The sequence below is a fragment of the Mytilus edulis genome, chromosome 7 (assembly GCF_963676685.1).
Source record: "Mytilus edulis chromosome 7, xbMytEdul2.2, whole genome shotgun sequence".
Classification (NCBI taxonomy): Eukaryota; Metazoa; Mollusca; class Bivalvia; order Mytilida; family Mytilidae; genus Mytilus; species Mytilus edulis.
Window position 1 is genome coordinate 87,978,424 of NC_092350.1, and position 18,785 is coordinate 87,997,208.

Consider the following 18,785-nt stretch of genomic DNA (forward strand, 5'->3'; position numbering starts at 1 on the left):
TTGACCTATTGCTAATAGTTTCTAAGAAACAGACTTAACCAAAAAAAAATAAAAATTGACAAATGAACCATGAAACAAGGTCAAGGTCAAATGAACCATGCCAGGCAGACATGTATACCTTACAATCAATCTATGCATTAAATATAATTGACCTATTGATTATAGTATCTAAGAAACAAACTTAACCATGAAAACTTAACATTGACCAATGAACCATGAAAATGAGGTCAAGGTCAGATGATACCTGCCAGACAGACATATACACACTATAATCCTTCCATACAACAAATATAGTTGACGTATTGATTATTGACTGACATGTACATCATAAAATATTTCTATACACCAAATATAGTTGACCTATTAGAAAAAAAAACCAAAACTAAAAAAAATAACTTTGACCACTGAACCATAAAAATGAGGTAAAGGTCAGATTACACCTGCCAGTTGGACATGTACACCTTACAATCATTCCATAGAGCAAATATAGTAGACCTATGGAATACTTATACAGTATAAGAAAATTAGACCAAAACACAAAAACTTAACTATAACAACTGAACCATGAAAATGAGGTCAAGGTCAGATGACACCTGCCAGTTGGAGATCCTTCAGATTGAAATAAACAATTAATTTCCCCAAAGGCAACAATGGTAGCCTTTTTAGAGATACAGACTTTAGAAAGTTGATTCTTTTAACGAAACCTTGCTAGAATCAATGAAAAGTTATTAGGACAGTATTTTTTGGTCCCAAAATTATAGGTTCGCGTTGCTTTTCTTAGCGTGTGTTGTATTTATCTCCCCTGCCTATTAATTTTGCCCTTAAAAATATGTGTCTTGTCCTAGCGTTTAAAAGTCATCTCAGTGCCTTTAGGGCTACGGAATAACTTTAATTTTGCCTTTTGTATAACGCAGAGTGCACGAAGTCTCTAAAAATAAAAAAACAACGGGCGCACATATCGACCAATCAGGATTAGCCATACTGTTAATTCTGAATACCATGTTATGTTCATAAAATGGCTGCGCCAATAAAATCTAATGGTGTATTGTAACCTTCAATACACCAAATATACTAGACCTATTGCTTACAGTATCTGAGATATGGACTTTGACCACCAAAACTTGACCTTGTTCATTGATCCATGAAATGAGGTCGAGATCAAGTGAAAATTGTCTGACGGGCATGAGGAGCTTGCAAGGTACGCACATACTAAATATAGTTATCCTATTACTCTTAATAAGAGAGAAATTAACATTACAAAAAAATCTCCACTCTTTTGTAAGTTGTCACTGAACCATGAAAATGAGGTCAAGGACAATAGATGTGTGACAGACGAAACTTTGTAACGTAAGGCATCTATATAAAAAGTATGACGCATCCAGGGCTACCACCTTCTAAAACATAAAGCTTTTAAGAAGTAAGTTAACGCCCCTGCCACCGGATCACTATCCCTATGTTGAACTTTCATCGACACACATTGCAGGCTGAACAAAATCGTTTAATATAATTTCTCCCAGAACAAATTCAAGATTAAATTTTAAAAAATTGATGTTGTCTGACAATAAGTGCAGCACTCCGTTCATGCTTATGATAAAATCTATACTTCATATAATAAAATCATCAGCTCCTTTTTTGTGAGAATTCACTTATTTTTTTTGTCTTTGCTTTAATTTCCGAAAAAGAATTTAAACTTGGTATATTTAATAAATATTATTGTCTTTCTGGGGATTCATTTATTTTCATGGGTATCAATTTTCGTGGATTGAGAAGAAAAAAAGACAATTCGTGGTATACGTAAATTCGCAGATCACTGATTAAAATAAAAACAGAGACTTCATTCGTGATATCCCTTTTGATTTAGGAGATCATATAATCTCCTTTGTTTGATCAATGATTAAAAAAAAATCATTGAAAAGGTTTTGAATTGTCAAAATCCTCACTTGGCCATTCTAAGTGATAGTGTTCCTTGAAAACTTCAATTACAATCGTGGACAGAGACAACTAATAGTTTGTTTATCTTACAATTTACAAATTTTTGTCAGAATTTTATGAGGCATTCAACTGTATGATTGATATATGATTGAACGCTTATTTCCCCTCATCACGGTATAATGAACAATCATATAAGTAAAAGGTGTGAAAATAAACAATTTTATCGTAATTAATCCTGTAAACTTTTAATCAAAGTAAACCAATCTATGACACGGTAATTAACAACTTGCATTTATTTTCATAATATATAATTGAACAAAATACCTTTATCTTCTTTCAATAAAACACGTGTTAATTTGAAATGTTTATCGCTAGTCAACACTATAAGAGAACTGCACAATATAACCGGAAATAAACATCCGAATCCAAACACATTTCACGTGATAATTTTTCGTTGAATTCTTAAATTCAAGGTTCGCTGTGACCCCACAAAAGCCACGAAAATTGGTAAATCACGAATAAGAATGAATCCACAGTACTTCATATCAATGCTGCAAAATGCGAAACATACTGAGGTTAATATTGTAGTTTGTGACAAGCTAAAAGTGACAATGTAAATAAATTACGTAAACATTGAGGTTTGCTTAAATATTTAGAAAAGATATCACCTTGCTGTTATCATGGTTATAAAAATGTATCCTGTTTGCATTATCTGTGTGTATGCATATTACCTGCTGGCGTTGGTGTCATGTGCTGCCCTGGAAAACACATCACATCAGGGACCTGTTCATGCAAATCTTTGCTTCCATCAAATACTACAAGAAACAACGCTCGGAACGTCATGAAGGTCTGATGTGTTGTTAGATAAACATATTGTCCACCAAAGTCCCAGAAGATAAGACGCCCAACTTTCATCTTATACTTCCCACTTTTGAGGACTTTTTCCATTTTCCTTCTTATTTCCTCCTTAGTCATTCTTGTTCTCATTTTCTTTCCCATCTGTTTTATCGTGAGAGGCACATTGGAGGATTTCTTAGGTGGTAGAGATTGTAATGCTGCCGACTTTTCTGAGGGCAAAGAGGACAGTGTGGCTTTGGCATTACCAGTTGGACTTGTATCTGAAGCCTGGATGAACTTTTCAGTGAGTTCACTCTCCTCTTCTTTGAGAGAGGTCATTAACACTTTGTTGTACACAACATCCAGGGCGTTATAAGAGTCTGAAATTAAATTTAATACATCAGGCAAATCAAATCCAAAACAGCTACAGGCTGTCAAAACCAAGTGAAGAATATAAGAAAAATCATAATTAAGATCAAAATTAAATCTTATCAAGTGTAACATTCACATAATGCTATAAATGTATTTTAAAGAGAGTCATGTTTTAACTGCTGGATTGATGACATTATTGATTATCGAAAATAAATGTCAAATTATTCCATAATTTTAACATTAAAATTCAATTTGAATTAACTTGGTTCCTGAATTGAACTCACAAAACATATGGCTACAATGTGATGTGATTAAAATCAGTGCTATATCATGTCTGCTGATAGTGAGGTCTACACAACAGCATGTGGTAAGATGTTTCTACTTGTGTATTTTCTCACCTGGATCAATTAGAATCCACTCTTTGGTCTCAATGTCGAGGCCACAGCGACCTTCAACGAGAGAAATGCCGTCAGTTGGCTGTCGACCATCTAGTATAATGTCACCAGCTAACAGCTTCACAAGAGTAGACTTCCCAACGGAAAACTGGCCGGTTACCATGCATCTCATATCAAATGATTCATAGCTGCCCTTCCCTAATAAACGATTTAACATGGCAGACTGTTGCCCTTTTCCGATGGGATCTGAACAAAAAAATTAAGTTTGAAAGTTTAAATTTCATCATGTTTGTGAAAAAAATGAATGCATACACACACTCAAAGATAATTTCTCCACTTTTTGTCTCTGACACTGGACACTGTTTCAATACATTTATTAAATAATACTATTAGACAGGGATATATGTATCTTATGATGCTGGAGATGTGTTATTTACAGCAATAACTTGTGACATATTTCCTATAAAGTCACAGTGGTCTTTAAATAACCTTAATTAGAAGTTTGCTGCCAGCCCTCTCTCTCTGTCATCAAAACAATAAATGAGTATGTTAATGTTTTGATCTGTCAGAGTGTCGATATGTCAATGTGTTGATTTATCAGTCTATATATGTGTTGATGTATACATTTGTTAATGTGATTATATGTCAGTTTGTTAATGTGTTGGTGTTTGAATCTGTTAATATGTTGATCTGTCAGTGTGTTGATATGTCAATGTGTTAATGTACAAGTATTATTGTGTTGATCTGACAGTGTGTCGATATGTCAATGTGTTTATGTATGAGTCTGTTTATATGTGGATATTAGTGTGTCAATGTATAAGTGTAAATGTTAATTTGTCAGTGTGTCGATATATCAATGCATTGAGTTTTGAGTCTGTTTATGTATGAGTCTGTAAATGTATCAATATGTCAATGTGTTTATGTATGAGTCTGTAAATGTGTCAATATGTCAATGTGTTTATGTATGAGTCTGTAAATGTGTCTATATGTCAATTTGTGAATGGTTGAGTCTGTAAATGTGTCTATATGTCAATGTGTGAATGGTTGAGCCTGTAAATGTGTCTATATGTCAATGTGTGAATGGTTGAGTCTGTAAATGTGTCTATATGTCAATGTGTGAATGTTTAAGTCTGTAAATGTGTCTATATGTCAATGTGTGAATGGTTGAGCCTGTTAATGTGTCTATATGTCAATGTGTGAATGGTTGAGTCTGTAAATGTGTCTATATGTCAATGTGTGAATGGTTGAATCTGTTAATGTGTCTATATGTCAATGTGTGAATGGTTGAGTCTGTAAATGTGTCTATATGTCAATGTGTGAATGGTTGAATCTGTTAATGTGTCTATATGTCAATGTGTGAATGGTTGAATCTGTTAATGTGTCTATATGTCAATGTGTGAATGGTTGAATCTGTTAATGTGTCTATATGTCAATGCGTGAATGGTTGAGTCTGTAAATGTGTCTTTGTCAATTTGTGAATGGGTGAGTCTGTTAATGTGTCTATATGTCAATGTGTCAATGGTTGAGTCTGTTAATGTGTTGATCTGTTGGTGTGTCCATACGTCATGTGTTGATATATGAATCTGTTATTGTGTTGATCTGTCAGTGTGTCAATATGTTAATGTGTTGATGTAGGAGTCGGTTAATATGTTTATCTGTCAGTGTTTCGATATGTCAGTAAGTTAAAACTGTCTGAGTGTCTATATGTCAATGTGTTGATGTATGAGACTGCTAAAGTGTTGATCTGTCAGTGTTATGATGTATAAGTCTGTTAATGTGTTGCTGTGTCAGTGTTTCAATATTTTAATGTGTTGAAATGTCAGTTTGCTGATATGTCTATGTGTTGAAGAATCCATCTGTTAATGTGTTGATATGTCAATGTGTTGATGTATGATCCTGTTCATGTGTTGACATGTCAGTGTGTCGATGTCAATGTGTCGATATGTCAATGTGTTGATCTATAAATCTGTTAATGTGCTGCCTTTTACAACTGATTTTTATAGTTCGTTCTTAAGTTGTACTGTAATACAACTGTCCCAGGTTAGGGGGAGGATTGGGATCCTGCTTACATGTTTAACCCCGCCATATTCTGTATGTATGTGCCTGTCCCAAGTCAGGAGCCTGTAATTCAGTGGTTGTCGTTTGTTGATGTGTTACATATTTGTTTTTTGTTCATTTTGTTTTACATAATTTAGGCTGTTAGTTTTCTTGTTTGAATTGAATTACATTTGTCACTTTGGGGCCTTTTATAGCGAACTATGCGGTATGGGCTTTACTCATTGTTGAAGGCTATACAGTGACCTATAGTTGTTAATTTCTGTGTCATTTGGTCTCTTATGAAGAGTTGTCTCATTGGCAATCATACCACATCTTCTTTTTTATATGAACTGTCAGTGTGTCAACATGGCAATGTATCAATGTACGAGTCTGCTTTTGTGTTGATCTGTCAATTTGTCGATATGTCAATGTGTAGATCTCTCAATGTGTCAATGTGTAAAAAGCTTTAGAATTGTCAATGTATTTATATGTCAAAATGTCAATTTGTTGACTGGTCATTGTGTCGATATGTCTATGCGTCAATGTTTAAATTTGATTCTCTTTTGATTCCGCAATTTTGATATGTTGATCTGCCAATTGATTAATATGTCAATTTGTTAATAGGTCAACTGGTCAATGTGTCTATCCGTCTATAGGTCAACTGGTCAATGTGTCTATTAGTGTTGGATAATCGGTTGAAATTACCAACCGATTATCTATTACAATCATTTGACAGCAACCAACCGACTATCGGTTATAATCGCATCAGAATACTTTGCCCTTTTTTTAAATGAAATCATGCATTTTAGTCTCATTGGTCATGTCTAATGTGTATATTCCATTTCATTGCAGAGTTTTATATGTTAATATTTGATCTTCTGTTTCCTTTTCATATTTTATTTAGCAATTATAACAAGAGGCTCTCAAGAGCCTGAATCGCTCACCTTAATTCTTTTGGTTAAATCTCTCATCAATGATTATTTTGGCTTTTCAATTTATTTAAATGTTTTTTGGATCGTCCTATTTTCTTCAAAAGCCAAAAAAAATAATCATTTTCTCCTATGTTCTATTTTAGCCATAGGAGCTATGTTTCTTGACATACAAGGAAATAAAATATAAAATTTATACTAGATACTCTGAAACTCATTTAGCCTAAGTTTGGCTGAAATTGATACAGCAGTTTCAAAGGAGAAGTTTTTTTAAAGTAAGTCAACATGATGAACAAATTGTGAAAAAAGTCTTTAAAGGGCATTAACTCCTTAAGGGGTCAATTGACAATTTTGGTCAAATTGACTTAATTGAAGATCTTACTTTGTTGAACATTATTGCTGTTTACAGTTTATTTCTATCTATAATTATATTCAAGATAATAAACAAAAACAGCAAAATTTCCTTAAAATTATCAATTCAGGGGCAGCAACCCAACAACAGGTTGTCTGATTCATCTGAAAATTTCAGGGCAGATAGATCTTGACCTGATAAACAATATTACCCAACGTCAGATTTGCTCTAAATGCTTTGGTTTTTGAGTTATAAGCCAAAAACTGCATTTGACCCCTATGTTCTATTTTTAGCAATGGCGACCATGTTTGTTGATAGATCATAACTTCGGATACAATTTACAAACTAGATACCCTAAGGAACATTCAGTTAAAGTTTGGAAGTATTTGGCCCAGTAGTTTCAGAGGAGAAGATTTTTGTAAAAGATTACTAAGATTTACGAAAAATGGTTAAAAATTGACTATAAAGGGCAATAACTCCCAAAGGGGTCAACTGACCATTTCCGTCATGTTGACTTATTTGTAAATCTTACTTTGCTGAACATTATTGCTGTTTACAGTTTATCTCTATCTATAATAATATTCAAGATAATAACCAAAAACAGCAAAATTTCCTTAAAATTACCAATTCAGGGGCAGCAACCCAACAACGGGTTGTCTGATTCATCTGAAAATTTCAGGGCAGATAGATCTTGACCTGATAAACAATATTACCCCATGTCAGATTTGCTCTAAATGCTTTGGTTTTTGAGTTATAAGCCAAAAACTGCATTTGACCTCTATGTTCTATTTTTAGCAATGGCGACCATGTTTGTTGATAGATCATAACTTCGGATACAATTTACAAACTAGATACCCTAAGGAACATTCAGTTAAAGTTTGGAAGTATTTGGCCCAGTAGTTTCAGAGGAGAAGATTTTTGTAAAAGATTACTAAGATTTACGAAAAATGGTTAAAAATTGACTATAAAGGGCAATAACTCCCAAAGGGGTCAACTGACCATTTCCGTCATGTTGACTTATTTGTAAATCTTACTTTGCTGAACATTATTGCTGTTTACAGTTTATCTCTATCTATAATAATATTCAAGATAATAACCAAAAACAGCAAAATTTCCTTAAAATTACCAATTCAGGGGCAGCAACCCAACAACGGGTTGTCTGATTCATCTGAAAATTTCAGGGCAGATAGATCTTGACCTGATAAACAATATTACCCCATGTCAGATTTGCTCTAAATGCTTTGGTTTTTGAGTTATAAGCCAAAAACTGCATTTGACCCTATGTTCTATTTTTAGCAATGGCGACCATGTTTGTTGATAGATCAAAACTTCGGATACAATTTATAAATTAGATACCCTAAGGAACATTCAGTTAAAGTTTACAAGTATTTGGCCCAGTAGTTTCAGAGGAGAAGATTCTTGAAATAGTTTACGACGACAGACGACGGACGACGACGGACGCCAAGTGATGGCATAAGCTCACTTGTCCCTTCGGGACAGGTGAGCTAAAAATGAATTAATTAGAATCCAGATTCAGATTGAACATATTTTATCTCATAATTACAACATTAATTACCAAGAGTGACACTAACTTTTCTAAATTTCAATGGTGTAACTACCATTATAATTTCAATAACTTAGCAGTATAAACATTTGAATGTTTCACAGTAAGAAAAGATATATATATAGTATTTTACTTTAAAGAAATTTAAGATTAACAGAAAAAAATAAAACAATGCATTTGCATTGAAATATATACAGTAAACAAAGAGGATCCAGCCAATGTCTGTTAATTCGTGTAGAATGCTTTTTTTTCACTTTATGATCATCATTTTTCTGTCAATTGTGTCAAGCGAGCGTCTGAACTTATAATTGCAAAAATGCAGAATTATTACATAGTTGAACCGTATCCGATCCGTGATTCTAATGTATTTCAATGGCGGACAAATTTCAGAAAATTTACAAACATAAACGATGTTTGACAAGCAATTTGGGAAGGAATATGACGCTTTTGACGCTACTAATGGATAAAACATTAATAAAAGGCAATTTGCGACATGCTCTAATGAAGTAAAGAAATTATTTTGTCTAAAATCTGAAGGATTTCATGTACGCTCTCAAGTAACAAGTATCCGGTATTGAGAGAGTATTTCATACAAAGTTATTTATTTTAAAGATCAATCGGTATATATATAGTCAATACTTTTGTCACGTTTTAAAGGGGAAAAAATGGTTTTGTCTTTAATTATAGGATGTTTGACATTGTTATTGTCATCCACTGATATTTTTTGTTGCAATTTGTTTGACTGAGCAAATAAAATTCAAACCGCAAACGGACCGGAAGTTGATACGCAAAAAGTCCGGAAACTATAGCGACAATCGATTAAACAAAATCCCAATCGATTATCGACATCGTGAGGCCCAACCAACTGATTTCCGACTTATTCCGATCATCGGAACAACACTAGTGTCTATCCATTTATAGGTCAACTGGTCAAGGTGTCTATCCGTCTATAGTTCAACTGGTCAATGTGTCTATCATTCTATAGGTCAACTGGTCAATGTGTCTATCCTTCTATAGGTCAACTGGTCAATGTGTCTATCCGTCTATAGGTCAACTTGTCAATGTGTCAATCCGTTTATAGGTCAACTGGTCAAGGTGTCTATCCGTCTATAGGTCAACTGGTCATTGTGTCTATCCTTCTATAGGTCAACTGGTCAAGGTGTCTATCCGTCTATAGGTCAACTGGTCATTATGTCTATCCTTCTATAGGTCAACTGGTCAAGGTGTCTATCCATCTATAGGTCAACTGGTCAAGGTGTCTATCCGTCTATAGGTCAACTGGTCATTGTGTCTATCCTTCTATAGGTCAACTGTTCAAGGTGTCTATCCGTCTATAGGTCAACTGGTCATTATGTCTATCCTTCTATAGGTCAACTGGTCAAGGTGTCTATCCATCTATAGGTCAACTGGTCAAGGTGTCTATCCGTCTATAGGTCAACTGGCTAAGGTGTCTATCCGACATAGGTCAACTGGTCATTGTGTCTATCCTTCTATAGGTCAACTGGTCAAGGTGTCTTTCCGTTTGTAGGTCAACTGGTCATTATGTCTATCCTTCTATAGGTCAACTGGTCAAGGTGTCTATCCATCTATAGGTCAACTGGTCAATGTGTCTATCCTTCTATAGGTCAACTGGTCAATGTGTCTATCCGTCTACATGGTCTATAGGTCAACTGGTCAATGTGTCTATCCGTTTATAGGTTAACTGGTCAAGGTGTATATCCGTCTATAGGTCAACTGGTCATTGTGTCTATCCTTCTATAGGTCAACTGGTCAATGTGTCTATCCGTCTATAGGTCAACTGGTCAATGTGTCTATCCGTCTATAGGTCAATGTATTAATATGCCAAAAACTACTTATTCTGTAAAATCCAGTTGAGCCGATGGCTGGATTTGGTTGTCAACTGAGCAGGTTGAGAATGCTATATAAATCGGATGAGAATGAATTTAAGGTTATTGTGATCTGTAATCAACAGGTTCAGGAAAGAATAAATCGGATGAGAATGAGAGAAGCTTATTTTAAAGTTAATATGATCTGTAATCGATCAATCTGCATCAATAGCCTACTTGACTTTTCCTGTTATTTTTTTTATTTTTTATTTTAACATTATATGCAGATATCAAGGTTTCAATATATTAGAAATAAGTAACAATAATCATTCCAGTTTCCATATATTAGAAATAAGAAACTATACATCATTCCAGTCAGACTATATACCAATTAACATTAAATGATTGCCTTGTGTGATGAACCAGTAGGAATGATAGTACCGCCATTGTAATTATATATATATAAGCAGACATCAAGGTTTCCATATATTAGAAATAAGTAATTTGTATTTCAGCCAGTATCTGAATTATTAATAATAGATGATTACCTCCAACTACTGGTGCTGCAGGTTTCTGTGATTGGGTGGCAGGAGTAACTTCTGGGGATGTCTTTGACATGACGGTCTACAAAAGAAAAACATGTAATAAACTATCATGCCTCATGTGAAAATTTGTCAAATAGCTTCATTGAAAGACATAGAGTGACCTATCGTTTTTAAATTATGTGTAATTTGGCGATTGGGATCATCAATCTGTAATAAACTATCATGCCTCATGTGAAAACTTGTCAAATAGCTTCATTGAAGGCCGTAATATGACCTATCATTTATATAATTTCTCTTTGGTCTTTTGTGAAGAGTTGTCTCATTGGCAATCAATACCACATCTTCTTCTATTTATTATACATCTATCGTACGTAAAGGCCCATTTTTGCCACTGAAAATAAAGATTGTAAGAACAATTTCAAATTTGACTATAGTTTGCACATAATGTTTGGTAATGCTTACAAGATGAAGAAATACACATGTCAGACACATTATTCTGACAACCAGTCTTTATGGAGAAGCAAGGAATACATATTTTAAAGTTGTTGGTTCCACCAAGCAGGTGAGACAACCCACACTTCCTGCCCCTTGAGGCAGGTACCTTACTAAAAGACCACATACATGGTTGTTGGGGTCAAAAATCTAAATAAAAAAAATAAGGGACAAACAAAATTTTACTAAATTTTTGTAATGTTCTGACCTTTTTCAGATAATTTATATTTTATTTTTTTTAGATTTCGTTCAGAAGCAGCTATTGCCAAGTTCAAAAACAGTAGTGTTATCAACCATAATCAAAATTGAGAAAATGCATAATTTCTTAAAGTATGTGTTACTATATTTGTTTTTATTTCTCCCATTATTAAATTGCAAATAAAGCAAAAATTCTGGTTTTAGGCTGTTTTCTTATTTTTGTGATTCCATGTTTATTGCTTTAAACAATGTTAAAGGTGTCAGACCACCAATTCAAAATCCGGATCTATTGCAACAATTTTTTTCAATTTTCACAGCTTTCTAAATTTTTTACATAAGTTTAACTTCACAAAAAGGTGTATAATGAATCGTACATGTATCATCTTTCTACCTGCCAATTCTAATTCATGTTTAATGTCTTGTAGTTAAATACCAACGGCCGAAAGTAACTACTAAACATAGCCCCTGTTTTTTTTTCTGAAAATCTTAAATAAATATATTTTGGAGAGCATTAATCCTCAATCTTTAATGCAAACTCATAAGCAAGTAAATTATGTCTAAAAATGGTTTAAATATATTTCTCTTTCAACAAAAGTTTTATTTCTGCAAATTGTTTGGTTAGTTTAAGTAAACAATAACATCAAGAGCACTATATATTTTTTTAGGGAAGGACTACTTTAATATACTAGTTGAACTTTACATTCTAAATTGGAGTGTATGGATTGGTGGTCTGACATCTTTACCACATGTTTAATCCCCACAGTAATTTTTTTGTTTTTCCTTCTATGCCATATCACACATGAGATAAATTTACTGCACACGGCCTATTTAATGATGATGTGATTTATTTGTTTTTGTATGTTTTAAAAAGGTTGTGCAGGAAATTTAATGTTACTGAGTTTACTCATTTCATAGAGGTTTTATCTATGTAGGTAGCTTTGTCTACCTGCTACATACTGAAAACTTTAAAATCTATACACAGGTTGACAGCATACTAAACATTTTGTTAAGATGTGCTTTTTGTTTTAGTATATGATTATTACATATTTGCATAAACATGTAAATCAACTATTCTGCACAGAGATACACATAATGTATACATAAAAGGAGATGATGTGATATATATATATATATATATATATATATATATACCGAGGAAATAGCAAGCTGATGACACAAAAAATAAGAGACATCCAACAGATGAGACACTGATTTCAAACATTTGTCTTTCACATATGCCAACATCTATATTAGGCAACAAGCTTGGAATTGTCAACTTACCGGGTACATTGTTAACAGACAACAAATACTACAATGACATTGAAAACAACAGGCAACCGTTTTATTGTAACTTCAATGTACCAAGTCTGTTGTGTCTCTAACAATCTGTCAACATATTTGTAAATATCTCTTATTAACTAAGACAGAATATTTACCTTTAGGAAGTCCATCACTTCTTTCTTCTTCCTTTTTATCTCTTCAGAGTCATTGCTTCTTATTATTACCATATCATAAGGAGTATTACCCTGAAATACAATCAAAAACTCTTTTATCAATCATACAAATATATACATCTTCTTTAAATAATAGGCAATTGTTGTACTAATTTTACCTATACAATACTTGACATAAAACCAGTCAACCTAAACAAACAACAAATATGAAGTGACATAATAAAGAGATACATGAACAACTAATTGAGATTTTACTGTTTAAGAACATGAATAATCTAGACATCATTGAGATGGGAGCCATCTCTGTGGGCTCAACTGTAAATAATTTGTGGTAAAAAATGTGTATCTTTACCATAGGACAAGGAGTTGTCAACTGAAACCAAAGTTTTTACCCTTGACTTTTAACCAAGGAAGTTGTACATACATTATGACATATCCTCTGGTGTTGGTTAATATACATGTCAAGTATAAACTTTGAAATTATAACAGTTCTCAAGATATAGAGCAAACACGATCTTGACCATAGGACATGGGGTTGTCAACTGAAACCAAAGTTTCTGACCTTGACCTTTAACCTAGGAAGTTGTACATACATTATGACACATTCTCTGGTGTTGGTTAATATACATGTCAAGTATAAACTTTGAAATCATAACTGTTCTCAAGATATAGAGCAAACACAATATTGACCATAGGACATGGGGTTGTCAACTGAAACCAAGTTTTTGACCTTGACCCTTAACCTAGGATTTGTACATACATTATGACACACCCTCTGGTGTTGGTTAATATACATGTCAAGTAAAAAGTATGAAATTAAAACGGTTCGCTAGATATATAGTGGACACAATTTGTTACGGACAGACGGACGGACAGATAGACTGATCACTATAGGGTGACCCGTCACTAGGCGGGGCCCTAATTAGTGTAGTATGTAAATTAATACATTAAAACCAAACATACTGAAATAACATACTTTAATATTGAAGGAGCATTGCTCTTCATAGATTTTTCCAAGGCCTTTGACTCATTAGAATGGCCATTTATGTATGAAGCACTCAAGAAATTTGACCTTCCAAATTCTTTTATTAAATGGGTTAAAACCTTGTACAAAGACATAACTGGTTGTATGTTAAATAATGGGTGGGTATCATCACCATATAACATTAAACGTGGTATTAGACAAGGCTGCCCGTTAAGTTCCCTGATTTTTGTTATTGCTGTAGAAATTTTGTCCTGCAGAATAAGACAAGATAACAACATCAAAGGTTTTCAAATTAAGCTAGACACTAAAACGCACAGTTTAAAGATTTCTCAATTAGCTGACGACACAACCCTTTTTTTAAAATCAAAAGATGAAGTACGTCACACTCTTAATATTATTGAAATCTTTGGAACACTGTCAGGTTTAAAATTAAATAGATCCAAAACTGAGGGCATTTGGTTAGGAAAATTAAAACATTGTAAAGATAAGTTTGAAAATATAACATGGAATAAAGGACCAATAAAAAGTCTAGGAGTTTATTTTGGAACAGATCGAGCTGAATGTGACAAGCTGAATACTGAAAAAAATAATACAGAAATGTGACAAATTAATAAGTAATTGGAAAAAAAGAAATCTTACAATGATAGGTAAAATAACAGTTGTAAAATCTCTTCTTATACCAAACCTTACATATTTAGCTTCAGTCACAAACCTACCACATGAATTCATTCAACAGTTTAAAACTCTTATCTACAATTTTATATGGTAAACGAGAAAAAGTCAAACGAACCACACTAAGCAAAAATACTACTGAGGGAGGGCTTAAGATGACAGATATAGATAATTATATAACTGCACTACAAATAGCATGGATCAAAAGACTTACTGCAGATGATTTTGCTAACTGGAAAGTAATTCCGACATTTTAGTTTAATAAATTTGGTGCTAATTTCATGCTCCTTTACATGAATCTAGACAACATTTACTCAATACAAAATCTTCATAAAACTTTACCAAAGTTCTACTTAGAAATTGTAAAGTCTTGGTTCAAAGTACAAAATTTAAATAATACCAAACTCAATATGAATTTTAAAAACATTAGACAACAAATCTTATGGGGAAACAAACTGATAAAATTTCAAGGAAAATGTTTAGTTTTTATAAATTGGATAAAAGAAGGTATTATATATGTTAATGATATAATTGACCAAAATGGTAATATCTCTCAAGAAATAATATCTAATAAAATATCCTCAAAATCCAATTTAATGTTTGAAATTTCAAAACTTAAAAATGCTATACCAAATGAATGGCTCAAGGTACTTAAATCAGAAAAATCAATAAAATCAAAAGTAAAAAATAAACTTAACCTTTGCATTAATACAAAAGAAAAAAATAAGATAATAAGTTTACAAGTAATGGAAACAAAACAGATATACACACACATTAATAGTGGAAATGAAGACACGCCTTCAAGTTTCTTTAAATGGAAACGTGTCCTAAATTTAGATTCTTTAATCCCAATTAAATCAATGCTAAACTTTGTATTTACTTATTTAAAAGATAACAGATTAAAAATATTTAAATGGAAATTGCTGCATCATATCCTTCCTTGTAAACAACTGCTTTTTCAATGGAAGATAAAAGAAGACAGTAAATGTGACCTATGTAATGTAACAGAAGATTATAAACATTTTTTTCTAGAATGTCATTACTTAAAAACTTTTTGGGAAAAGATCAAAATACTATTAAATAAAGTTAAAATAGGTCATCATATCCTAAACTACAGAAATCTCATTATAGGATATAAAATCAGTGATATTAATTATTATGATATAAATCTGTTGGTGACACTCATCACATTTTCTATCCACAAGTGCACCCACAGTTCAAATTATAAAACTACAAATTTTGATGTGTATGCCCTGTTCAAAAAAGATTTTTTGAACTACTTAAATATTTCGACACTTTCAGGTGGTAAACATGGTAAAATTTTGAAAGAAGTAAGCTTACATATAATTATTATTCTTGCATATATGTTATATGCTATATTTTTGCAGCAATATATGTGTCTCAATATTATTTAATCTTAAAACCACGTGCTGTGGACTTCGTCATGATCATGATCAGCGACAGTGATAAAAGATTTAATCCCTACTATTCTTGAAGCATCCTTCATGTAATATATCACATATTCATACATAAATAAACTTATATAATGTACTTCAATTCGCAACCAAGTATGTACACCTACATAATTAATATATATAACAAACTGCTTCGAATGTTAATTTGCCACCATCTTGTGATCCTTGATCAATAGGTCATGACCAGGTCAACTAGCATATATACAGGGTCAAAGCGGTTCACGAATGTAATTTTTCCGGAAATTAATTTCTGTAGTAAGCTGTTTACATAATATTGTTACATGTAAATCTAACCTATTATTATTATTAATTTACTGAACAATCTCCCTGTTTGTTCAGTAAAACTAACACTACAGGGGTGCCCTGTCAAATGCTGTAGACATGGTATTCATTATAACAGTAATAGTGCAATAAATCAGATTTTAGAATAAAAAAAAAAAAAGAAATAATAAAGTTATATTTATTATAATTCAACCATCTGGTTTACATAAAATTTTGCCTGTCTCGTTAACTTATAATGAGGGTATTATTATTCTACATGTTCTAGTACGTGCATTATTGACAACCACTATGACACATGTTACTGTGGAGTGTCATTATTCTTGCTTTATGTTCGATTCACATGGACCATGAGAGTATTTTTATTCTAGTACTTGCTTTATTGACAACCACTATGCTACATGAGTAACAGGCTGATGTATGTTTATATTGTGGAGTGTCATTATTCATATGAGTAAAAGGCTAACATATGTTACTGCGGAAAGTCATTCTTGGTCTTTAGTGTTCGATTCACATAAACAAAGAGAGCATAATTATTCTAGTAAGTGTTTTAGTGACAACCACTATGACACATGAGTAACAGGTTGACATATGTTATTGTGGAGTGTCATTATACGTGTTTTCCACTGAGTGATGAAAGATATGTTGGTACTGTATGATTGGTGGAAGGTATAAAGATTGGTTGAAGGTATGTTGGTAGTGTATGATTGGTGGAAGGTATGTTGGTAGTGTATGATTGGTTGCAGGGTGATGGCAGTGCAAGAATGGTGGAAGGTCTGGTTGTAGTGTATGATTGGTGGAAGGTATGTTGGTAGTGTATGATTGGTGGAAGGTATGTTGGTAGTGTATGATTGGTGGAAGGTCTGGTTGTAGTGTATGATTGGTGGAAGGTCTGGTTGTAGTGTATTATTGGTGGAAGGTCTGGTTGTAGTGTATGATTGGTGGAAGGTATGTTGGTAGTGTATGATTGGTGGAAGGTCTGGTTGTAATGTATGATTGGTGGAAGGTATGTTTGTAGTGTATGATTGGTGGAAGGTCTGGTTGTAGTGTATTATTGGTGGAAGGTCTGGTTGTAGTGTATTATTGGTGGAAGGTCTGGTTGTAGTGTAGTATTGGTGGAAGGTCTGGTTGTAGTGTATGATTGGTGGAAGGTATGTTGGTAGTGTATGATTGGTGGAAGGTCTGGTTGTAGTGTATTATTGGTGGAAGGTCTGGTTGTAGTGTATGATTAGTAGAAGGTCTGGTTGTAATGTATGATTGGTGGAAGGTATGTTGGTAGTGTATGATTGGTGGAAGGTCTGGTTGTAGTGTATTATTGGTGGAAGGTCTGGTTGTAGTGTATGATTGGTGGAAGGTATGTTGGTAGTGTATGATTGGTGGAAGGTCTGGTTGTAGTGTATTATTGGTGGAAGGTCTGGTTGTAGTGTATGATTGGTGGAAGGTCTGGTTGTAGTGTATTATCGGTGGAAGGTCTGGTTGTAGTGTATGATTGGTGGAAGGTCTGGTTGTAGTGTATGATTGGTGGAAGATCTGGTTGTAGTGTATGATTGGTGGAAGGTCTGGTTGTAGTGTATTATTGGTGGAAGGTCTGGTTGTAGTGTATGATTGGTGGAAGGTCTGGTTGTTGTTTATGATTGGTGGAAGGTCTTGTTGTAGTGTATGATTGGTGGAAGGTCTGGTTGTAGTGTATGATTGGTGGAAGGTATGGTTGTAGTGTATGATTGGTGGAAGGTCTTGTTAGAGTTAATGATTGGTTGAAGGTATGTTGGTAGTTTATGATTGGTAGAAGGTGTGATGGCAGGGTATGATTAGTTGAAAGTATGTTGGTAGTGTCTGATTGATTGAAGGTATGTTAGTAATTTATGATTGGTGGAAGGTATGTTGGTAGTGTAAGATTTCTGGAATGTATGTTGGTAGTGTATGATTGGTGGAAAGTATGTTAGTAATTTATGATTGGTGGAAGGTATGTTGGTAGTGTATGATTTGTGGAAGGTATGTTGGAAGTGTGTAATTAGTAGAGGGTATGTAGGTAGTGTATAAATGGTGGAAGGTATGTTGGTAGTGTATGATTTGTGGAAGGTATGTTGGTAGTGTGTAATTAGTAGAGGGTATGTAGGTAGTGTATAAATGGTGGAAGGTATTTTGGTAGTGTATGATTGTTGTGTATGATTGGTGGAAGTTGTGTTTGTAGTGTATGATTGGTGGAAGATGTGTTTGTAATGTATGATTGGTGGAAGATGTGTTTGTAATGTATGATTGGTGGAAGGTTTGTTCGATTGTATGATTGGTGGAAGGTTTGTTTGTATTGTATGATTGGTGGAAGGTTTGTTTGAAATGTATGATTGGTGGAAGATGTGTTTGTAATGTATGATTGGTGGAAGGTTTGTTTGTAATGTATGATTGGTTGAAGATGTGTTTGTAATGTATGATTGGTGGAAGAT

General features: G+C 33.4%; 1 protein-coding gene across 1 annotated transcript in view; it reads right to left on the reverse strand.

Annotated features, from left to right (window-relative positions):
* Window positions 1–13,001, reverse strand: part of LOC139482718 (uncharacterized) — a 45,848-nt gene extending 32,847 nt beyond the window's left edge. The window contains exons 1-4 of the mRNA XM_071266784.1: window positions 12,916–13,001; window positions 10,793–10,868; window positions 3,540–3,782; window positions 2,664–3,149 (exon numbers count right to left, since the gene is read on the reverse strand). Of these exons, the coding sequence (XP_071122885.1) occupies window positions 2,664–3,149; window positions 3,540–3,782; window positions 10,793–10,868; window positions 12,916–12,987 (877 nt within the window). The 5' untranslated portion in view covers window positions 12,988–13,001. The remainder of the gene's footprint in view (window positions 1–2,663; window positions 3,150–3,539; window positions 3,783–10,792; window positions 10,869–12,915) is intronic.
* Between the last annotated feature and the right edge of the window lie 5,784 nt (window positions 13,002–18,785).